This window comes from Tachyglossus aculeatus, chromosome X2 (assembly GCF_015852505.1).
Source record: "Tachyglossus aculeatus isolate mTacAcu1 chromosome X2, mTacAcu1.pri, whole genome shotgun sequence".
NCBI lineage: Eukaryota > Metazoa > Chordata > Mammalia > Monotremata > Tachyglossidae > Tachyglossus > Tachyglossus aculeatus.
The window spans coordinates 12,858,720-12,881,113 of record NC_052100.1 but is presented as its reverse complement, the minus strand read 5'-3'; the positions used below and the strand labels follow the sequence as shown (position 1 = coordinate 12,881,113).

General features: G+C 51.9%; 1 protein-coding gene across 6 annotated transcripts in view; it reads right to left on the bottom strand.

Annotated features, from left to right (window-relative positions):
* Nucleotides 1-13,717: 13,717 nt before the first annotated feature.
* UNC13A (unc-13 homolog A) overlaps nucleotides 13,718-22,394 on the bottom strand; it is an 86,919-nt gene continuing 78,242 nt past the window's right edge. For all 6 annotated transcript variants that reach the window (XM_038770656.1, XM_038770660.1, XM_038770658.1 and 3 more), the window contains 3 exons: nucleotides 21,115-21,207; nucleotides 19,978-20,137; nucleotides 13,718-17,939 (listed from right to left, as the gene is read on the bottom strand). In XM_038770656.1, the coding sequence (XP_038626584.1) occupies nucleotides 17,639-17,939; nucleotides 19,978-20,137; nucleotides 21,115-21,207 (554 nt within the window). In that variant the 3' untranslated portion in view covers nucleotides 13,718-17,638. The remainder of the gene's footprint in view (nucleotides 17,940-19,977; nucleotides 20,138-21,114; nucleotides 21,208-22,394) is intronic.

The window sequence follows — 22,394 nt, the reverse complement described above, 5'->3', positions numbered from 1 at the left end:
TGCCTTTAAAGAGCTTACATTCAAGCGGGGAAGCCAGACACTGAAATAATTTCCCAATAGGAAGAAGTGCTCAAATAGTGTAGTATGAAGTAGTGAATGCAAAAATGCTAAGGCAATAAAAAAAGTGCTGAATTGATAGTAGGGAGTTATTAAATAAGTATTAACTCATATACCCATCCCATTTTCATTCTTCCTCCTAGCCGTAATTTATTTTAGTATCTGTCTCTCCTGCGGGACTGTAACTCCTCGACATCAGGGATCCTTGTCTAACCACTGTATTATTTTTACGGTATTTGTTAAGCGCTTACCATGTGTTAAGCACTGTTCTAAGTGCTGGGGTAGTTACAAGTTAATAAGTTGGACACAGTCCCTGTCCCACATGGAGCTCGCAGTCTTGAGTAGGAGGGTGAACAAACATTGAATCTCCATTTTGCAGATGAGGAAATCGAAGCACAAAGAAGTTAAGTGACTTTCTCAAGGCCACCCAGCAGGCCTATGGCAGAGCCGGGATTAGAATCATTCAACCGATAGTGTTTCTTGAGCACTTAGCATGTGCAGAGCACTGTACTAAGCCCTTGGGAGAGTACAGTATAGCAGAAGTGGTAGACACGTTCCCTTCACACAGTGAGCTTACAGTCTAGGGGGATCTAGAACCCAGGTCCTCTGATTGAGAAGCAGCGTGGCGTAGTGAATAAAGCACGGGCCTGGGAATCAGAAGGTTGTGGGTTCTAATCCTGGCTCCGCCACTTGTCTGCTGTGTGACCTCGGGCAAGTCACTTCACTTCTCTGTGCCTCAGTTACCTCATCTGTAAAATGGGGATTAAGAGTGTGAGCCCCAGGTGGGACAGGGACTGTGTCTAACCCGATTTGCTTGTATCCGCCCCAGTGCTTAGTACAGTGCCTGGCACACAGTAAGCACTTAACAAATACCACCGTTATTATTATTATTTTGCTGCTCCTCATGTGTAGACATGACTCTACTGTACTCTCCCAAGTGCTTAGTACAGTCCTCTGTACACAGTAGGTTCTCAGTAAATACTGAGAATAAATAAATACGTGAGAAGCAGCGTGGCTTAGTGGAAAGAGCATGGGCTTGGGAGTCAGAGGTCATGGGTTCTAATCCCACCTCTGCCTCTTGTTAGCTGTGTGACTTTGGGCAAGTCTCTTCACTTCTCTGTGCCTCAGTTACCTCATCCGTAAAATGGGGATTAAGGTTGTGAGCCCCGCGTGGGACAACCTGATTACCTTGTATCTACCCCAGCGTTTAGAACAGTACTTGGCACGTAGTAAGCGCTTCACAAATACCTTTATTATTATTATAGAGCACCTTAAAACTGATAGGAGTTTCTGCTTGATGCAAAGGTGAATGGGCAACCACTGGAGGTTTTAAAGGAGCCACAGTCCATACATTCATCTCTTTTTACTCAGATTCATTCTCTACCTAATTTCTGTCTTCCCCGCTAGACTCTAAGCTTCTCAAGGGCAGGGATCATGTCTACTTACTCTATTGTCCTCTTCCAAACACTTAATACAGTGCTCTGTGTACAGTAGGTGCTCAATAAACACCATCGATTGAGTGATGGAAAGAAGTGTGCAAATGATGAATGGAGTGTTCGGGCTGGATTGTATTAAGAGAGGGGTGAGGTGAGGTAGGAGGGGACAAGATAATAATAATAATGATGGCATTTGTTAAGCGCTTACAATGTGCAGAGCACTGTTCTAAGCACTGGATGATTGAGTGCTTTAAAGCCGACGGTGAGGAGTTTCTGTTTGATGCGGAGGTGGATGGGCAACCACCGAAGGTTCTCGAGGAGTGGGGAAACACGGCCTGAATGTTTTTGTAGAAAAATCATCCAGGCAGCAGAGTGAAGTATGGGCCTGGAGTGGGGAAAGACAGGCATCAGGGAAGTCAGCAAAGAGGTTGATGCAGTCATCAAGGCGAATGCCTGGTGACTTGTTTGGCTGGAGAGAAAAGGATGGATCCTGGAAATGTTGGGCAAGAAAAACTGACAGGATTTAGCAAGAGAATGAATGTGAGAGAGGAAAGAGAGTGAGGAGTCTAGGGTAATGCCAAGGTTGTGGGTTTGGAAAACAGGGACCATGGTGGAAAGTTAGATGGAGGGGAGGAGAGGATTTAGGAAGGAAGAAGAGTTCAGTTTTGGACACTATTGATCTGGAGGTCCTGGTGGGATCTCTATATCAATCAATTAGTGGTATTTTTCGAGCACTTACTGTGTGCAGAATACTGTTCTGAGCTCTTAGGAGAGGTATTGCAGGCAAGGGGAAATGCAAGATTGCAGGCAGAGGGAGATAAATTTGGGAGACTTACCCGTAGAAGTGGTAGCTGAAATCAAGGAAGCAGATGAGTGAGTGTAAAATGAGACACGACGGGGACCTAGAACGGAGACTCGAAGGTGCCCCACGATTAGGGAACGAGAGACGGAAGAGGAGCCAGTGAAAGAAAATGAGAAAGTGTGACCGGAGAGATAGTAGGAAAACCAGAAGAGAATTGTGTCAGTGAAACCAAGATAAGAAAGTTGCTAGAAGGAGGGAGTGGTACAGAGTCCAAGGCGGCTGCGATCTGGCAAGAAGGAGGTCATTGGTGACCTTGGAGAGTGCAGTTTTCAGGGAATGAATGGGAAGGAAAACCAGATTGCGGGGGGGGGGGGGGGTGGTGGCGGTCAAGGAAGGAGTTGGAGGCGAGAAAGTTGGAGGCAGCGGGTGTAAGTATGTCAGGGAAGGAAGCAGTGTGGCCTGGTGGGAAAAGCCTGGGCCTGGGAATAGAGGACCTGGATTCTAATCCCAGCTCTGCCACTTGCCTTCTGTGTGACCTTGGACAAGTCACTTCACTTCTCTGCGCCTCAGTTTTCTCACGGGCAAAATGGGGATTAAATACCCATTTTATTATTATTATTATTATTGTTATTATTTTAGGTTAGGGAATCAGGGAGTCAGTCCATACAGGGGAGGGGCCCAGTCCCTGCTCAGGGAGGGGAAACTAGTGTCCCTTAACTTCTGGTCTTGTTGGTCAATCCTGTTTGCCACTCTGGGCTATTTCTGTGCCTGTCCCCACCCCACCTCCTTGCCAGTGGATGGGAGATCTGGGGTGAGACTAGATCCGTCACTCGTCTGCTGCGTGACCTTGGGCAACTCACTTCTCTGGGCCTCAGTTTTCTCATCTGTCAAATGGGGATTCAGTATCTGTTCTCCCTCCCCCTTAGACTGTGAGCCCCACAGGGGGCAGGGCCTGTGTGCAATTTGCTTATGTTGTGTCTACCTCGCACTTAGCACAGTGCTTGGCACATTGAAGGCACTTACCAAATGCCACAACTATTATTATTATTATCATTAGAGAAGCAGTTTGGCCTAGTGGAAAGAACACGGGTCTGAGAGACAGAGAACCTGGGTTTTAATCCCGGCTCCACCGCTTGCCTGCTGTGTGATTTGGGGCAAGTCACTCCACTTCTTTGTGCCTCAGTTTTCTCAGCTGTAGAATAGGGATTCAATTCCTGTCCTCCCTTCTATTTAAACTGTGAGTCCCATGTTGGACAAAGACTGTATCCAACCTGATTAGCTTGTATCCACTCGAGTGCTTAGGACAGTGCTTGGCACATAGGAAGCACTTAACAAGTACCACAGTTTATTACTATCATTATTATTATTACTGACTTCAAGATAGTAGGCCTTATCAGTGATCGATCCTGTTTGCTGCTCTGGGCTATTCCTGTGCCTCTCCCCACCCGACCTCCTTCGCCGAAGGTTGGGAGACCTAAGATGAAACTGGCTTAAAATGGTTTGACCGCATATCTGCAGAAGAACCGGAGGCTTTTAGGAAAAGGTTTGAGGCAAATGGCCATGAGGTCTGGAAACTTTGCACTGCCTTCCTCCAAACCTTCCCCGGGCCACTTCTTTGGCCTTGGACGTTCCCTCTCTGCTGCGGCCTAATTTCATGGCCCATTAAGGACGGGAACCCAGTCTGATGGAGGGAGAGACACCAGCTTGTGAGCAGGTGTTTCCTTTCGATTCACTTCTCTAGCTTCTGGGGGCCGGGGGCGGGAAGGGCTCCAAATGGAATTAACCAGTGAGAGCGAGGACCAGTTTGAAGTCTCAGAATCTAGGCGGTTTGCTTGGGACACTCAGCTGCAGGCAGTGAGGCTGTCTCCAAGCGGAGTTACTGGCTCCTGTCCTCTCTGCCCTGCAGCGGGAGTATTTGTATAAGGGCTTTCTGGAGGCAGATACAAGATTCCAGTGTCCCCAGAGCTGGTCAGAGGGATCCAAGCCAGCAGAGTAAAGGGGCAGTGTGGTCTCAGGCTGTGCGGCTTTCTGCCACGAGAGAAAAGTGTGTCCTTTCAGACCCTACTAAAACAGGCTTCCTGAGGCATGTGGAAAGAGAGTCAAGCTAGTGTTTCGGGGGAAAAACTCCTGCTTCCTTTCTACTTTAGAAACTTTTACCCTCTGTGAATTGGGAAACGTGGACTGGGATGGCATCTACCACCTCCCTTGGGGTGAACTTTCCCAAGCGCTTCGGACAGTGCTCTGCCCGCAGCGAGTGCTCAATAAATAGCACTGATCAAATGTGGACTGGGATGGCATCTACCAACTCCCTTGGGGTGAACTTTCCCAACCGCTTAGTACAGTGCTCTGCACACAGTGAGCGCTCAATAAATACGATTGAATGAACCGATCAGTTGATTGATACAGCCCTCTCTTTTTCGCACTTCCAAGCACATTGCTGCTCCCCTTGTGATTACCAGGGTTTCCTTGATGGGCCAAGAACTGGGCTTCTTGGCCTGAGACTTTCCTCTGTTTGGGTTGTTAGGGCTGGTTCTGGCTGTTTCGGGCTGCAGGCCGCTCGTTTGCAGGGGCTGAGGGTTTGGGTTTGAAAAGGCAGTTAGAGCATGTGCAAGAGTGAAAGGAGGGTAGAATGAGTGCTCTGTGTGGCCTCAGAGGGATGGAAGAAGGGATAGGAAGAGATTTAATCCTGTAAGAACTGCTGAAGGTAACAGAATTTCTTTTCATATATTAAAACTTCTCCACACACAAACTTCTTCTTCCCACAAGGAGGTGCCAGAGTCCACTCTTTTGCTGAATGCTTGAAAAAAGCTGCTTGGATTTTTAAATTTTTAATTTAATTTAATTTTTATTTGTTAAGCACTTACACTTCCAGGCATTGTACTAAGTGCTGGGGTAGATACAAGATAATCCAGTTAGACATAGTCCCTATCCCACATAGGGCTCGCAGTCCTAATCCCCATTTTACAGACGAGGGAACTGAGGCACGGAGAAACTAACCGACTTGCCCAAGGTCACACAGCAGACAGGTGGTGGAGCCAGGATTAGATCCCAGGTCCTCTGACAAGTTTATAATGATTTATTCCAGAGAGCAGATTCCAAGAGAATTTTCTAATCCCACTGTTCCTGCTAGGGTGGCCATTCCCAGCACTCTGGAATACCGGACATTGACAGTTGCCTTCAACACTGTCAACCAGCCCCTTCTCCTGGAAACACTATCCAACCTCAGCTTCCCTGAAACTGTCCTCACCTGGTTCCTCTCCTATCTCTCTGGCCACTCATTCTCAGTCTCCTTCGTGGGCTCCTCCTCTGCCTCCCACCCCCTAACTGTGGTGACCCTCGAGGTTCAGTTCTGGGTGCTCTTCTATTCTCCATCTACACCCACTCCCTTGGAGAAGTCATTCTCTCACATGGCTTCAACTGCCATCTCTATGCAGACGATTCCAAATCTACAACTCCAGCCCTGATCTCTTTCCTTCTCTGCAGTCTCACATTTCCTCCTGCCTTCAGGACATCTCTACTTGGATGTCCCGCCGCCATCTCAAACTTAACACGTCCAAAACCGAATCCCTTATCTTCCCATCGAAACCCTGTCCTTCCCCTGGCTTTCCCATCACTGTAGACGGCAACACCACCACCCTCCCTGTCTCACGAGCCCATAACCTTGGCATTATCCTCGACTTATCTCTCTCATTCAACCTGCGTATTCCATCTGTCATCAAATCCTGCCAGTTCAACCTTCCCAACATCACTATAATCCTCCCTTTCCTCTCCATGCAAACTACTACCATGTTAATTCAAGCACTTATCCTATCCTGCCTTGATTACTGCCTCAGCCTCCTTGCTTACCTCCCAATCTCCTGTCATTCCAGTCCACACTTCACTCTGCTGCCCAGATCATTTTTCTACAAAGCTCAGTCCACATTTCCCCAGTCAAAACCTTCAGTGGTTGCCCATCTATCTCCTCATCAAATGGAAACTCCTTACCATCTGCTTTAAAGTACTCAGTCAACTTGCTCCCTCCTGCCTCACTTCATCGCTCTCCTACTACAATCCAGCCCGCATACTAGGCTCCTCTAACACCAACCTACTCTCTATATCTCAATCTCATCTATCCCGCCGCCGACCCCTCATCCACATCCTGCCTCTGGCCTGGAACTCCCTCCCGCTTCACATCCTACAGACCACCACTCTCCCCAACTTCAAAGACTTATTCAAAGCACATCTCCTCCAAGAGGCCTTCCCCAACTAAGCCCTCATTTCCTCTTCTCCCTCTCCCTTCTGCATCACGCTTGCACTTGGATTTGCACCCTCTATTCACCACTCCCTCAGCCTCAGCAGCATTTATGTAGCTATCCATGATTTATGTATTTCCATTAATGCCTGTCCCCCCTCTAGACTGTAAGGTTGCTGCTTTGCACACAGTAAGCGCTCAATAAATATGATTGATCGATTAATTGATTGACAGAGAGGTGCATGGCGTCCCATGCGTCTTGCTGGGCACAGGGCGTAATACGATGACACCATGCATGCCGTTTTGTGGAAGTATGCCGAGCTCCCCCGGAGTTTCCCCTGAGCGCCCCGCTTGTTCCAGACCGATCGCATTCCCTTCCCACAACTTTGTGGATGTGAACACTGCATCTGAGCTGGGGAATTTGGTGGCAGGAACCATGATGGAGAAAGACTGGGCACTGTAAAGAAAAATACCAGTCATAAAGGCTGTCTACCGTTAAATCCATACTAGCTGGAAAGAAGAGATTTGGCTCCGGCCTTCCTAGTTCCTGCCTTTTATGTGTAGTGCTTGAGCCAAAGCCTTGCTTAGTGTTGACACTCTTCTGATTGTGGGGGCAGGGGGGTAGCTCCAAATCGATACTACTGGGAGAAGAGCATTTTCACCTCAGCTAACAATATGTAAAGAAAACCAATTCAAACCACCTCATCTTACCTTGGCAGTTATTAAAGGATTAGCTATCTTCTTTTCCCCTCTTCCATTCATTAATTCATTCAATCGTATTTATTGAGCACTGTTCTAAGCGCTTATAATCCTACAGTCCATGCCTCTGAGGCCACATGGAGCTCTCATTCTACCCTCCCTTCACCCCTGCCCAGACGATATTCCAAAAGCCACTACAGAACCACTGCAGAAAAAACCACAGGGCCGAGAGTCAGGACACCTGACTCTGATTCTAGTCCCACCTCTGCCCTCGTCCTGCTGTGGGACCATGAGTAAGTCACTTAACCTCTCTGGGCCTCAGTCTCCTCATCTGTCAAATGGGAATGAAATACCCCACTCGCTTCTTAGATGGTGAGTTCTGCGTGGGTCAGGGGTTGTATTCCACTTGATTCTCTTGTATTTACCCCAGTGCTTTGGCATAGAGTAAGTGCTGAGTAAATACCCGAAAAGGGGATGCTGATAAACCTCTCTGAACCTCCACCAGTAGCCCTCAAGAAGTAGCATCTGGCTGGAAGGAATCCCCAAATGAGGTCTCTCTGACCAGTTCACCTGGGCTCATCACTTCCTCAGAGTGGCCACCTCTGATTCCACTCCTCTGGCCCGCTGGATCTCCAGGGGAGGTTCAGCTTTGCCATATCCGAAGCCTAAAGATCTCATTTTCTTGCTCTGAATTTATACTCCATTTGCCTCTCTTTCCCCTGCTGGCTAGCTCATGCCCCTTTTCTCAAATCCTTCTCTGAGTGGCCCTCTCCTGATGGTCCGGGAGGAATGGAAGAAATTTGCTTTTCTTCCTGCAATCCTTTTGAGCCAGCAGCTGTCCATGCCTGTCAATGAGCTTTCCCTTTGCAAGTTTTCTCGGGATCTTGGCTATCGTTTCTTAAGGTTATCACCCTAGGTTGGACATTTTCCAGATCCACAATCTTAGTGAGGGAACTGTCCCCCTAGCTCTCTGTCCCCAGTCAATGCCAGATGTCTTTTCCCCCAAAGTCGCCTCTCTCTTTTTCCCAGGCACCAGGGGTAAGTTCCATATCTCCACCTAGCCCTTCTGGACAGCAGAAGGCCCTGGGGCCTCCACTCCTCAGCTTGCTCCTCCATGGCCAGGCCTCCCACCACTAATCTGACACCGCAAGGTGTTCTAGCTGAGGGCCGCTGTCTGCTCTCTGCCAGCGTGGAGCCAGGAAGACACTTAGTCAGCAGGGACCCAGCCAGGGTGGTGCCCAGGGCAAGCTTCTCGCCCCTCAACCAGGCATTTGATATCACCTCCCACCCCCTCTCAGTGTGCAGATGGTGCCCTTTGGCTCTGACATTTGGTGATATTTCAGATATGTATTTCCTCTTCTTCCCCCTGGGTGGAAATGCCGAACTCTGCCATCTGGGCTTTCACTCCCATGAGACTATTACCTCACAGCTCTGTTCCAGAAGGCTTGGAAGCAAGGCCCCTAGGCCACAGGGGTTCTCGCTTTGAGACACACCTCTCAACCTCTGGGCAGAGTTTCCATCAGTCCCTGGCCCAGCCGTCCCGCTCTGCGACTGTCCTGGCCAGTATGACACCCAACACAACATTGCCCCGCTGTGAGATCCTGGACCGCTTCTGACTGTTCTACCTTCTCCAGACTGCACCCCATGGGCAAGGGGAAACTGGCAGACGGGGTGGATTCGTTCCCTCCTTTCTGGAATCTAGCCTTCTGGCAATTGAAGACCCAGATGGCCAGTTCATGGAGAAGCTAGACTCTTCAACCCTGCCCACAAGGCACTTACAGTCTAGAGGGGCAGATGGACATTAAAATACATTTTGACTATGTACAGAAGTGGTATAGGGCTGAGGAAGTGGTGAATGTCAAGTGCTTACAGGGTACAGAGCCAAGTACAAGGGTGATGTAGAAGGGAGAGGGAATAGGGGAGATGAGGGCTTAATCGGGGAAGGCCTCTTGGAGGAGATGTGATTTTAATAAGGCTTTGGAGGTGGGGAGAGTGATGGTCTGTCGGATATGAAGGGGGAGGGAATTCTAGACCAGAGGTAGGACATATGCGAGGGGTCGGCGGTGAGATGGGAGAGATCGAGGTACAGTGAGTGGGTTGGCATTAAAAAGCAACATACGGGGGCTGGGTTGTAGTGGGAGGCCACTGAGGTAAGATAGGAGGGGGTGAGCTGATTGAGTGCTTAAAACCAATAGTGAGGAGTTTCTGTTTGATGTGGAAATTCCTCCCCACATCAGACAGACCACAGCTCTCTCTACATTCAAAGCCTTCCTAAAATCTCATCTCATCCAACAAACTTTCCCGATGAATTTCCCAGAACCCTATGCCATTATAATGTGTCTATGCAATTGTACATTCAAATACTTAATAACAAATCCAAGTGAGAGGGCAACACAGAAGCGGGTGAGAGAAGAGGAAATGAGGTTCTAGTCTGGGAAGACCTCTTGGAGGAGATATGCTTTGAAGGTGGGGAGAGTGATTGTCTGTCAGATATGAAGAGAAAAGGCATTCCAGACCAGAAGGAGGATGGGGGTGAGAGGTCCCAGAAGAAGCTCTGTACTCAGAGCTGGAACCTGAAGTGCAAGAGCTGGCAGTGGTGATGGGCCTGATAGACTGGCAGACTTAAGGGGTCCTGGGAAAATTCTCTCCCCAAATCACCCTAACATGCTCATTGCAAACTCTCCCTGCTGGAGCCTTTGAAATCCACGCTATAATCGGGCCATTTCGCTTTAACCAACAGTCTGTCACCTGGAAAAATATGTGGTTTAATACAGTTGATTCAAATTTCCATTCACCGCATAAATAGTCCATTTCCGATTATCACCGTATATTTGCAAAAACAGATATGAAGACTCACATCACTGAGGTTCAAAATCACTGACCACCAAATCATTGCTTAGAATGAATCCCATGGTCCCAGCCTCCTTTCACCATCTTGGTGAACCACAAGGGAGGAGGTGCGGAGATGTCTGCTAACCTTCTGGGAGGTGCGCTCCACTCCCGGCTCCCACCCGAGTGGGAATCTCAGCCCACAAAGTCGTCCTGAGGACCTGTTCTCCACCCCCCCCACCTCTGCTTTCATTCATTCACTCAATCGTATTTATTGAGCGCTTACTGTGTGCAGAGCACTGTACTAAGCGCTTGGGAAGTATAAGTTGGCAGCATATAGAGACGGTCCCTACCCAACAGCGGGCTCACAAGACAGCCTGGCGTTTTTCAAGGGATCGACTCCCTTGAGAAAGAAAAATTTTGGGTCACCTTTTGAGACTGGGAATCCTGGTTTGTAGTCTGCCCCTATTTGTCCCCTAGGCCGAATTCCTGCCCCCCACCAGGACCAGCAACGGGCCACGGTGGCAGGATGTCCTGTATGTCCTCCCTTTTGTGGTTAAATAATAATAATAATGATGGCATTTATTAAGCGCTTACTATGTGCAAAGCACTGTTCTAAGCACTGGGGAGGTTACGAGGTGATCAGGTTGTCGCACAGGGGGCTCACAGTCTTAATCCCCATTTTACAGATGAGGTCACTGAGGCACAGGGAAGTGAAGTGACTTGCCCAAAGTCACACAGCCGACAGTTGGCGGAGCCAGGATTTGAACCCCTGACCTCGGACTCCAAAGCCCGGGCTCTTTCCACTGAGCCACGCCGCTTCCCTTCCAGCCACGCTGGTTCCTGTAGAGGGCTTGTAAGTTCGTGGTGGGGAGGAAAGGTGTCCACTAATTCTGTTGTATTTTACTCTCCCAAGCTCTTAGTGTGGTGCTCTGCACAAGTAAGCGCTCAATAAATACCCCTGATTGATTTCAGGGGGTAAGCAGTGGTTTTCCGAGAGGGTGGGCCAAAGCGTGGCCGTCTAGGAAAAAGTAGAAGAAACACCACCAGGTGGCGCTATTACAACTCAAACAACTCCCTACTTTTAATAATAATAATAATAATAATAATAGCATTTATTAAGCGCTTACTATGTGCAAAGCACTGTTCTAAGCACTGGGGAGGTTACAAGGTGATCAGGTTGTCCCACATGGGGCTCACAGTCTTAATCCCCATTTTACAGATGAGGTAACTGAGGCCCAGAGAAGTTAAGTAACTAGCCCAGAGTCACACAGCTGACAGTTGGCAGAGCCGGGATTTGAATCCATGACCTCTGACTCCAAAGCCCGGGCTCTTTCCACTGAGCCACGCTGCTTCCCCAGTGTGCATTTTAACTGCATTCAAGCTTTGGGAAAGAGGTTTCTTTGTGAAAGAGAGAAAAGAACTCCAGGCACCACAGACACCAAGTACAAGACAACGAGGGACAACTGTTTTGTGTGTGGCTAGTGTGGCCAGCACTGCGGGGCCTGCATTGGCCTTTTCAGCTATGCCTGCAGTCCCGGAGAAGCAGCGTGGCTCGGTGGAAAGAGCCCGGGCTTTGGAGTCATTCATTCATTCATTCACTCATATTTATTGAGCGCTTACTGTGTGCAGAGCACTGTACTAAGCGCTTGAGAAGTACAGGTTGGCAACATATAGAGACGGTCCGTACCCAACAGTGGGCTCACAGTCTAGAAGGGGGAGACAGAGAACAAAACAAAGCATAGTAACAAAATTAAATAAATAGAATAAATATGTACAAGTAAAATAAATAGAGTAATAAATACGTACAAACATATATACATATATACAGGTGGTGTGGGGAAGGGAAGGAGGTAAGGCGGGGGGGAAGGAGAGGGGGAGGAGGGGGAGAGGAAGGAGGGGGCTCAGTCTGGGAAGGCCTCCTGGAGGAGGTGAGCTCTCAGCAGGGCCTTGAAGGGAGGAAGAGAGCTAGCTTGGCGGATGTGTGGAGGGAGGGCATTCAGGCCAGGGAGATGACGTGGGCCGGGGGTCGATGGTGGGACAGGTGAGAACGAGGCACGGTGAGGAGATTAGCGGCAGAGGAGCGGAGGGTGTGGGCTGGGCTGTAGAAGGGGAGAAGGGAGGTGAGGTAGGAGCGGGCGAGGTGACGGAGAGCCTTGAAGCCGAGGGTGAGGAGTTTCTGCCTGATGCGTAGGTTGATTGGTAGCCACTGGAGATTTTTGAGGAGGGCAGTAACACGCCCAGAGCGTTTCTGGACAAAGACAATCCGGGCAGCAGCATGAAGTATGGATTGAAGTGGGGAGAGACACGAGGATGGGAGATCAGAGAGGAGGCTGATACAGTAATCCAGACGGGATAGGATGAGAGCTTGACCGAGTCAGAGGTCATCGATTCAAATCCCGGGTCCGCCACTTGTCAGCTGTGTGACTCTGGGCAAGTCGCTTCACTTCTCTGGGCCTCAGTTACCTCATCTGTAAAATGGGGATTAAGACTGAGCCCCACATGGGACAACCTGATCACCTTGTAAACTCCCCAGCGCATAGAACAGCGCTTAATAAATGCCATCATCATTATTATTGTTATAGATGAGCTTCACCATCATATCTTTCTCTCTCTCTCTCTCTCTCTCTCTCTCTCTCTCTCTCTCTCTCTCTCTCTCTCCCTCTCCCCACAAGCTCTTTCAGATTGTCGGCTCCTCATTGCTCCAAAGCTCTCCTCGAGGAAGCCAATATTCTGCCAACCCCAGAAGCCAAGTCTGGCTTCCGGGAGTACTGATCCCCACACAGCAACTGTAGCGTGTGGCCAGTGAGAAACAGGCAGAGCAAATGACAGTTTTGCAGATCTGAGAGCCGAGGTTTTGAATTTAGTGTGCCAAAGTTTGCCTGAATCCTGGATTTCCTGGAAGATACAGGAGGGGATGGGAGGTGAACGGGGTAAGTAATCAGGGGGTGGGCCTGGCCTGCTGGCCTGGAGGGAGGCGAGGAGGAGTCTTTGGCCTTTCCCTAGCTAGCAGGATGCCTCTCTGACTGCCATGTGTATGATTTCCCTTCTCTGCCCATAAGTCTGGGCATGAAGGCAGGGACGGAGTGATGGAGACAGGGTCGGGTGTGGGGTGGGCGTGTTTTGCAGAACTCGGGCAGGAGCCAGCTGACTTGCCACTCTCGTATCCCTCCCTAGTGAAATATGGAGAGACTCTGGATTGGAGGGAGGGAGGGAGAGAGGAAGGGAGGGGTTGGAGACGGCAGATATATTGCCACAAATTTTCCACTTTATGGAGGACTTTCACCAGGAGGCTGGTGTCCCATTGTTCTTCCTGTCTTCTGAGGTTAAGGGATGTATGGCTTAGGCAGTCAGCCCCCCTCCCCTCCCCTTAGGCAATCAGGAAGTTGGACGGTGGACCGGGGCTGTCAGAGAAGAGAGTGGATGTCTCTCGGTTTGGTTTCAAGTGCACCGAGCCTGGGAACAAGGGAATGGACTGGATATACTGACCACAACCTAAAGTCAGAAGGAGGGGAGTGGGCAGGGCTGGACAGGAACTCAAGCAAGCCCTGGGCTGGGGCCGCCTGCATCTTGCTTCCTCACATCCTGCTGGATGCTTGGAGGCGTGGGGAAGGGAGTTGGGGCTGAGGGTGCAGGAGAGACCGAAGGAGACAGGAGGCAGCCTCAGAGAGGATGTGCTTTTTTAATGTCTGTTAATAAAATATTTTTACAGAGACCAAAAAGTCAAAATAGTGCAAAACATCTCCATATCATGCATTCATGGTCATCGTAACACATCTGTTCGTTTGGATATTTACAGAGAAACACGGCATTGATGGAGGTGCTAGACTAGCTTTAATGCTGTTTATTTTAGCAATCACATGCCGGAGAAGTTGTGTAGAAGGGAGATGGTGAAGGGGAGGGAATGGGGTGGAGGGAGCCAGTTGTGGACAATGGGTGGGGTTTTTACCCTGAAACGAATCGTCATCTTCTTTGCTCAAACTGGGGAACCAGCCTGGGCCATTTGCGGCGGTGAAAGAGGAAACAGATGGGCAGGAAAGAGATTCCAGGTGGTGCCAACCAGGCCCTGCTTCTAGCCTGTGGAAGGAGGGGAAGCCAGGGCATGGGGACACGGGAGATCTGACGTAGTAAACTTCTCTTTTAAAAGATGAACTACAACCCCGGGTGTTAAGTGTCTACCACTTTGGTCCTAGGCAAGTTTATCAAAAAAGGAATGGCCGTTGAGGGGCAGGGTGGAATCGGGCTTAGATCTGCACCTGTTGGGCTGGGGGCAGGGGCAGACGGTAGGAGGGGAGCCTCGGGTCTGACCCACCCATCCATTTCAGGCAGTGGCTGCTCTTCTCCTCCCTCCCCCTGCCGCTCCCCTCTCATGGGCCCCACCCTCTCCAGCTGTTGACCAGCTGAAGCTTAACTCCTGCTCCTTCCCCTGTCCTTCCTTCCTTCCTTCTTTCCCTTTTCCCTTCCCTCCCTTCTCTTCTGTCTTTCCACAGTCCTGCCCCCGGGGAGGGGGGTCTCTCCCCGAGCTAGTCTGTTTTCAAACTGTTTCCCCCTCCTCCACCCCCTTAATCGATAACAGGCAGATAAGGGCTCATGTACCTTCTGGGGACAGATGAGTGAAAATACCAACCCTCTGCCCCCGCGGGAGTTTCTGTAGAAAGAGTGATGTGTGCCCACTGGTGTGCTCCCCTCCCCGCCAACCCAGAACCCCAGCAGAAATGGCCTCTCTTCTCCAGATTCCTGTGCTTCAACATGGCCTTTCCTCTCTGAAGCAGTCAGTTGCTCTAGAGCCTCTTCCCTCTCCTCTTGTAATTGATCCCAGCCATCCTCCCTGCCCTGCTTTTCAGACTTGGGAATAAGATCTGGACTGCCCCTTTGTACAGACCTCTGATCTCTCTTTCCTTTGGTATTGCCTTCATCTTGCCCTTTCCTCCTCCCATCTCCATGATTTTGGGCCCCTGGCCTCCACCCGCCTCCTCGGCTCTCCCTGGCTAAGCTGACTTTCTTCTTCCCCATGTTCCTGTCACAGAGCAGTTTCTCTAGCCCCTCTTCCCCCCCCCCCCCCCGCCACTCCAGGAGTGGGGCTCTGAGTTTGTTTGGGGGCCAGTGGCCAGGAGAGATGGATCTGGTCAGGAGAGGCGGGAAAGACTGAACCTGGCTGAGTTGAAGGAAAAGTGGCCAGGAGGAGATGGGGGAAAGGGAGTCTAACTTCATGTTTCTCCTCTTTCCTTCTACCTTCCTCCCACCCCGAGCTGTCTGGCAGAGGCGGAAGCCCACCCTGTAAGTATTGGTGAGGGGGATGGGACAGGACTTAGAGGCTTTTTCCTACCCCCCCTTCAGGTACCTTAACTCAATCAGACAGGTTTTTTCCTTCAGTGCTCATTTTCTGCTCTTCCCATCTCACGTCTTTCTCTCTGCCCCCTCCCCCCAACCCCCCAGTCATGGAAGGGAAAGCAGAGTCTATCGGCAATCCCATGGTGGTGTCCCCTCATTCTGACATCCCTGGCCCCTTTCCCCATTATGGATTATAACCATGTCTCACGGTGGTCTGAACTTAACTTGTTTTCCAACTCCCAGAATGGCCTGGAGTTGGGCTGGAATCCCCAGTGAGCACCTTGGGGTTCCTTCCTCTCTCGCCTTCAGTCTCTCCATCTGCCCCATTCTCCCAGGCTACCTTTAGAACAGTGCTTTGCACATAGTAAAGCGCTTAATAAATGCCATCAGCATTATTACCTTCTCGGGGTCTGAAAGTCTGCCACCGCGTCCCTTCCCTCCTCCCCCAGCCCCTCTGTGCTCCCCTCCAACACAGACACAAAACAAATACACACACACACATGCGTGCACGCACGCACACACGCACGCACACCCCCTCAATCTCTCTAGTAGTGGAGAAGAGGTCAGACAGCTTCATGCACTGATTGGTCACAAACACTTGGGACAGGGAGGACAGCAGAGGCTTATTAGTGCAGTTCCGCTTCCCTGTGTATTTTCACAGGCCTCCAGAATGCAGTCCCTGGCAGAAGGGGGAAAAGGCGGAGCTGGGGCCAAGGGCAGGAGGGGAGGAAGCTTCCTCCCTTGGCGCAAGGTCACGGAAATGAAAATATGCCAGTTAGGGTCATGCTGCTCAGTGGGCGGGATTAAAAAAAAAATCTTCCATGGCTTAACCGGCCTTGGTCCGGGAGCAGGAGGCCAGTGGGAGTCAGGTGGGGGAGGTGCACTCTCTGCACCGTAGTGGGTGGCAGTGAGGAAATGTCAGCCACCATCAGTTTCAGAGTCCGAGTTCCAGGGAAGGGGCTGAAGTAGGGTGGGAAGGGCGGTGCCCAGAAGGCGAGGGGAATGAACGGGCGAGGAAGGGAGTTGAGGAGGGCCCTTAGGCCCGGCCCCGGCCCCTGGCACGTCAATGAAAAAGCCCTTCTTGCCAGCGAACCACTCCCTGTTCTGCACTGGCTCTCCAGCCGCTGGGCCTGGGGACAGGAGGGCGGAGAGGCTAAGGGCCCGCCTGGGAACTTGATTGCAGGGGGTTAGGAGGAAGGAGAGCAGCAGCAGCAACAACAACAGAGCTCTGAGGTCTGAGGTCCAGCCCTTTGCCCTCGCTGAGTCCTGGGTTGGGGTGAGGGGCCGATCGGCATCTAGAGCTAATAGGCCCTGCCCTCGTCCCCCGGCTGCAGAGACCCCAGGGAGGGCTTGAGGGGTGCCACCTAAGCCAGGGTCAGTCTGCTGGGCTGCCACCACGCCCCTGTCAGCCAGCCTGGGGCGGGGGCCCCATCCTCCGTGCTTTCACCCAGGGGCCAGGAGAGAAGGGGACCGGGTTGGGGGCGGGAGAGTCCATCATTTGGTAAATCTCCGCCCGTTTCCCTGGGCTCGATCTCCGGGACCAGAGCAGTCCTGCCCCCAGCACGGGACATTGTGGGAGGCGGCAGAAGGACCAGGGAGGGCCCTGGGCTTTGACAGGCAGGCAGACAGACAGACAGACAGACAGGCAGGCAGGCAGGCAGGCAGACAGGCAGGCAGCAGGTGCGCTGGCCCTCAGTCAGGATGGTGGTGCTGGCTCCCAGTTCCCTGCTCTTATGCTCCAGAGAGGAGCTCCTTGCTCCTTGCTCCTTGTGCGGAACAGACTCTGGAAGTGTGTGCTTTTCATCGCGATACTTTGGGGGTCCTCGAGTGGCCTGCCCAAGGAGCCCTCTCGGAGGGGTGGGGGTGGGAAGGAGGAGGGGAGGAGCTGACCGATGGGGAAGGTAGAGGTCGAGGGCCCCTGCATAGCAAAGGCCCAGCCTCTGAGCCCTCGCCTCTCCTACCCCTTCTCTTCCCTGGGACTCACACCCGGTGCTGCTCACTTTTCTCCCCCAGGGCCTCGGGGCTGGCTCTTCCTCCCATATGGCCCATCTCCTCCTGGGACCGGCCACGGAGGGGGAAGGGGCCCGGAGCCAGGCAGGCCCCAGGGCTCCTTCCTGGGAGGTAGCCGGGGTGCGGGTGGTGAGCTCTCATTAGGGACAACCTGTATGGCTTTTGGGTGGGTACGAGAGAGTGGGTGGGGCGGTGTCAGAGGGAGGGTGGCCCCCGTGTCCCCCCCTCCCCTTCCAGAGCTCCTTAGGTGGCAGGTGGGGCGCCGCCCTCTTCCGCTGAGCGGGTGTCGGACTTGAGCTTGACGAATTCCTTGGCCACTTCGTCGTTGTTGCGCTGGGACAGGATGCGCAGCACCGTGAGACCCGTGTCATCCATGTGCACGCGGCGACCCAGGGGCAGCCAGCAGGCGCAGCTCCCCCGCTGCATCATGTCCTTCAGCTGCAGCACGGCGATGCCCACAGTGCGGTCTTCCCGGGCGAAGCAGTAGTCCTTGACGCACACCTGCAGCTCGTAGCATTCGGGACCTGTCTCGCTGCTCAGGGTGCTGGGGGTAGGGGATGGGGGAGGGAGAGGAGGATGGAGTTGCGGGGAGGGGTGGCAGTTCCTTCCTGGCTTTCCTAATAATAGCAATTGTGCTATTTGCTAAGCGCTTACTGTGTGCCACCGCATTAAGCGCTGGGGCAGAGACAAGATCATGAGGTCCCACACGGGGCCTCACGGTCGAAGTAGGAGGGAGCACAGGTACTGAATCCTCATTTTGCTGATGAGGGAACCGAGGCACAGAAGAGTAAAGTGACTTGCCCAGTGATGGAGCTGGGATGAGAACCCGGGTCTTCTGCCTCCCGGGCCTGTGCTCTTTCTACTTTTGAGAAGCAGCGTGGCTCAGTGGAAAGAGCCCGGGCTTTGGAGTCAGAGGTCGTGGGTTCAAATCCCGGCTCCGCCAGTTGTCAGCTGGGTGACTCTGGGCACGTCACTTAACTTCTCTGGGCCTCAGTTCCCTCATCTGTAAAATGGGGATTAAGACTGTGAGCCCCCCGTGGGATCAACCTGATCACCTTGTAACCTCCCCAGCGCTTAGAACAGTGCTTTGCACATAGTAAGCGCTTAATAAATGCCATTATTATTATTGTTACTAAGTTACACCATTACTGCTTGTTCTCCCGCTCCCTTGGCCCATGAAACCCCATGTGGGACAGGGACTGTGTTCAGCCTGATGATCCTGTATCTGCCCCAGTGAACAAATACCACAATTTTCATCACCACTAGACAACCCCCGACCTCAGGGGTGGGGATGGATCATCTACCTGTCTGAATTTGCCCCTCTGTGTCCCTAACCTTTCCTCTAGCCATCCAACGCACTCAAGGGGTTGAAGAGTGCTGCTTCAAGATCTTCCAAGAGAGACAAGCTGGGTGAGGATGGGGGACTGAACGGAGGCTGATGGGGCAAGGCCTAGAGTTTCTTAGTCATGGGTTGAACAGGTCCACTGAACCCCATCCTGCCTTCAGAATCTGTTGCTCTGTCCCCACTTTAGATCCTTAAGGCGGCTGCTCTGGCCTTGTGCCCCTTGCGATCAGGAACGAGACCCTGGCACGCTAACTGGTTAAGTGACTCCCTGACCAAACAATAATAATACTAATGATGGCATTTATTAAGCGCTTACTAGGTGCAAAGCACTGTTCTAAACGCTGGGAGGCTACAAGGTGACCAGGTTGTCCCATGGGGGGCTCACAATCTTAATCTCCATTTTACAGATGAGGTAACTGAGGCACAGAGAAGCTAAATGACTTGCCCAAAGTCACACAGCTGACAAGTGGCGGAGCCGGGATTTGAACCCATGACCTCTGACTCCAAAGCCCGGACACTTTCGACTGAGCCACGCTGCTTCTCTATAAGACCAAAGCCTTACTGAAGGCCCATCTCCTCCAAGAGGCCTTTCCTGACTAAGCCCTCATCTCCTCTTCTCCCACCCCCTTCTGCGTCACCTCTGCACTTGGATTTACTCCCCTTATTCACCTCTCCCTCAGCCCCATAGCACTTATGTACATATCTGTCATTTATTGATTTATATTAATGTCTGTCTTCCCCCTCTAGACTGTAAACTAGTTGTGGGCAGGGAACGTGTCTACCAACTCTGTTATATTGTACTCTCCCAAGCGCTTAGTACAGTTCTCTGCACACAGTAAGTGCTCAATAAATACAGTTGATTGACTGATTGACCCTACAAGGAAACTGCCATCTGGTGCCTCCCTTACACTTTCCCTCCTGTCATGGAACTGTGGAACCGCCTCCTCTTTGGAGTGCAACCAGAGAGGTCAATCAGACTAGACCCCGTTAATAATAATGATGGTATCTGTTAAGCGCTTACTATGTGCCAGGCACTGTTCTTCCCTGGGCGCCCACCGAACTGCGTTGAGCTGTTCAGTGTAGATCCCCCTCCCTAGAACCATTTCCCGACTCGAGATTGGCCTCCCATCCAAATCCAAGCCCTGTCTCACCCTCCTTGGGTTAATGAGAGGAGCCAGCCACCCCAGCTAGCAGAGCCCATCCCCCTGCCCAGTCTCCACCACACCAGCCCACTCACAATTGGAAGTTCTCGTTGTACTTGGGGGCCCAGCTGTTGTTTTTGGACTTGGTAGCAAATTTCCTCTTCTTGTCGCTGAGCTGGGGCCCAATGATGTTGACCTCGATGAAGGGACGGAAGATGCCAGATGTCTGCCATTTCAGGTCGTTCGCAGCCACCACTGCCCCGGGGAGAAAAGTGGAAGGGCCCAGGGTGAAGAGGGGTGGGGGTTATGGACCCCTCCCTGCAAATTCGGGTCCCCAAAGCCAGACCTGTTTACTTGTTTTGATGCCGATCTCCCCCCTTCTAGACTGTGAGCCCACTGTGGGCAGGGATTGTCTCTGTTGCTGAATTGTACTTTCCAAGCGCTTAGTAAAGTGCTCTGCACACAGTAAGTGCTCAGTAAATATGATTGATTGAAAGAATGAATGAATGAATGAATGACCGGGGCTCATGCCCAGTCTTCCTCTCAAGCCAGGCCTGTGCGTCCATGGGGGAAATAGCTTGGTAATCAAATCAGGAGCCAGTCCCAGGAAACTGGTGATACATAGAACAAAATGCTTCTGTTTGCTGAGGATGGGATATGTTCCCATGAGCCCCAGACCCAAGAAACAGGAGAGGAGAGAAGCCCTTTTCTGTCCATCCCCGCCCCACCAATATTCCTCCTCCACTTGAACCTGGAACCGAATGGTTCCGGTTGCTGAGGATGGGGTGTGTTCCCACAACTTTGTCATTCATTCAATCGTATTTATTGAGCGCTTACTGTGTGCACAGCACTGTACAAAGCGCTTGGGAAGTACAAGTTGTCCCCTCCTGGCTGCCTGTGTCTACTGCCAGCCAAGGCAGGTCTTTGCCTATCAATGCACCTTACATTCTCAGCGTTGTGGCAGCTAGTGTAACTAGGAGCACTTGAAAATCCTGAGATTCTGTGTGTTCCAAACATGCCCCTGCCAGTTCTACAGATATCACCTCATCTCCACAAGATGATTTAAGTTCAGACTGCTAACCCGCCTGGGCAATGCTTCTCTTCTGTGCTCTATCACCCCCCTGCCACTGGCCAGGAGGAAGGACCCAGACTAAGGGCCTGGCATGCTGCCCTTCCCCTGGACCCACATCCTCTTCAACCCCTGGTGCCTCTCCCAACCCCCAGGTACCCACCTTTCCCGGAGACCTTGTGCTCTCCTGTGCCTGGATGAGTGAAGAGCTCCACATGCACAGACACCTCTCCGACGGGGTCGTCCACACCTGATCCTGGGCGGGGAGACACACAGTCAGCTCTGTTCACTGCTGGAGGGAACTTGGGAACTTCCACCCCTCTTTCCTTCTCCCTTCCTTCTTCCTTCCCTCCCTCTCTCCTTCCCTCCCTCCCACTGTGCTGTGGGTATCAGGTCAGCAGGGAGCTCGGGTGTAGGTTACCAGGGGAACTGGAGACCCAAGGAGGAGGAGGAAGATGGCTGAGGCAAGAAGTCATATTTATCAGGAGTGAGTATCGTTCCTGCATCCCTGGGGCAGGGGCCTGGGCCCTTCCCCTCCCAGTGAGCGGTGGGAGGGTGGGAGTGGTCCCGCACTGGGATCATCAGCTAACTGCGCTCTTTTCCCCACCAAGCCTCAGGTCTCATCGCCTCCCATCCCCTGCAAGGATGCTCCTGGTTGGGAGCTTGGCCAAGACATAAGTTATTGTATTCTCTTCCCCTCTGCCCCCTGGGTTGACCACTGACCCTGCCCTTCAGACATCGGACCTGCAGAGTTGAAAATGCCTCAAGAGCATCAGGTCTGCCTCAGGGTTCCGCTGGGCAGGCTGCCCACACTAACCCGTGGTGTCTGTCCGTCCTGTCCATCCTTGCCTCAGAATGGGATATGGGAAGAGTACCCCACCCCCACCCCATTAGAGCCTTACTTGCAGCCTGGCATGGTGTCACATGCTGGCACTGGGTTCAGGGTTGTTCAGGTCAGTGGAGGGGCAAGAATGCCCTAAAAACTCCCCGGCATCCTGCTCTACACTGAGCCAGCATCTTCCCAACGGAGGGTCTGGGTTTGGAGGGTGGGGAGGGGTCTGGGTGTGTCACTACCATGAGGACAGATGCCCTCCTAGCTATGCCTCCCCCTCCCTTCCCCTGGCTCCCAGAAATCAACTGGGCTGTGCTTGCTTCTAGAGAAGACAGCTCCAAAGCCAACTGGTGCCAAGTTTTTCCTTTGTTCTAATGGTAATCTCTCACCTTTAGCATCACAGTCCTTTAGGAATTTCCATGGGATGGCCAGAGGCCCCAGCCTCAGACCCTGGTCTGTTCTTTTCTTCTCTCCTTTGCCCTCCCTCCCCCCAAAAGAGATAGGAGGGTTTCCTTGCCAGGATCCCAGTAGATAGAGCCCACTGTGACCTGAGTCCTCCAGCACACCCTTCTCCATTGTCTTCTCCCCCGTGTCCCCAAATACCCCTCCTG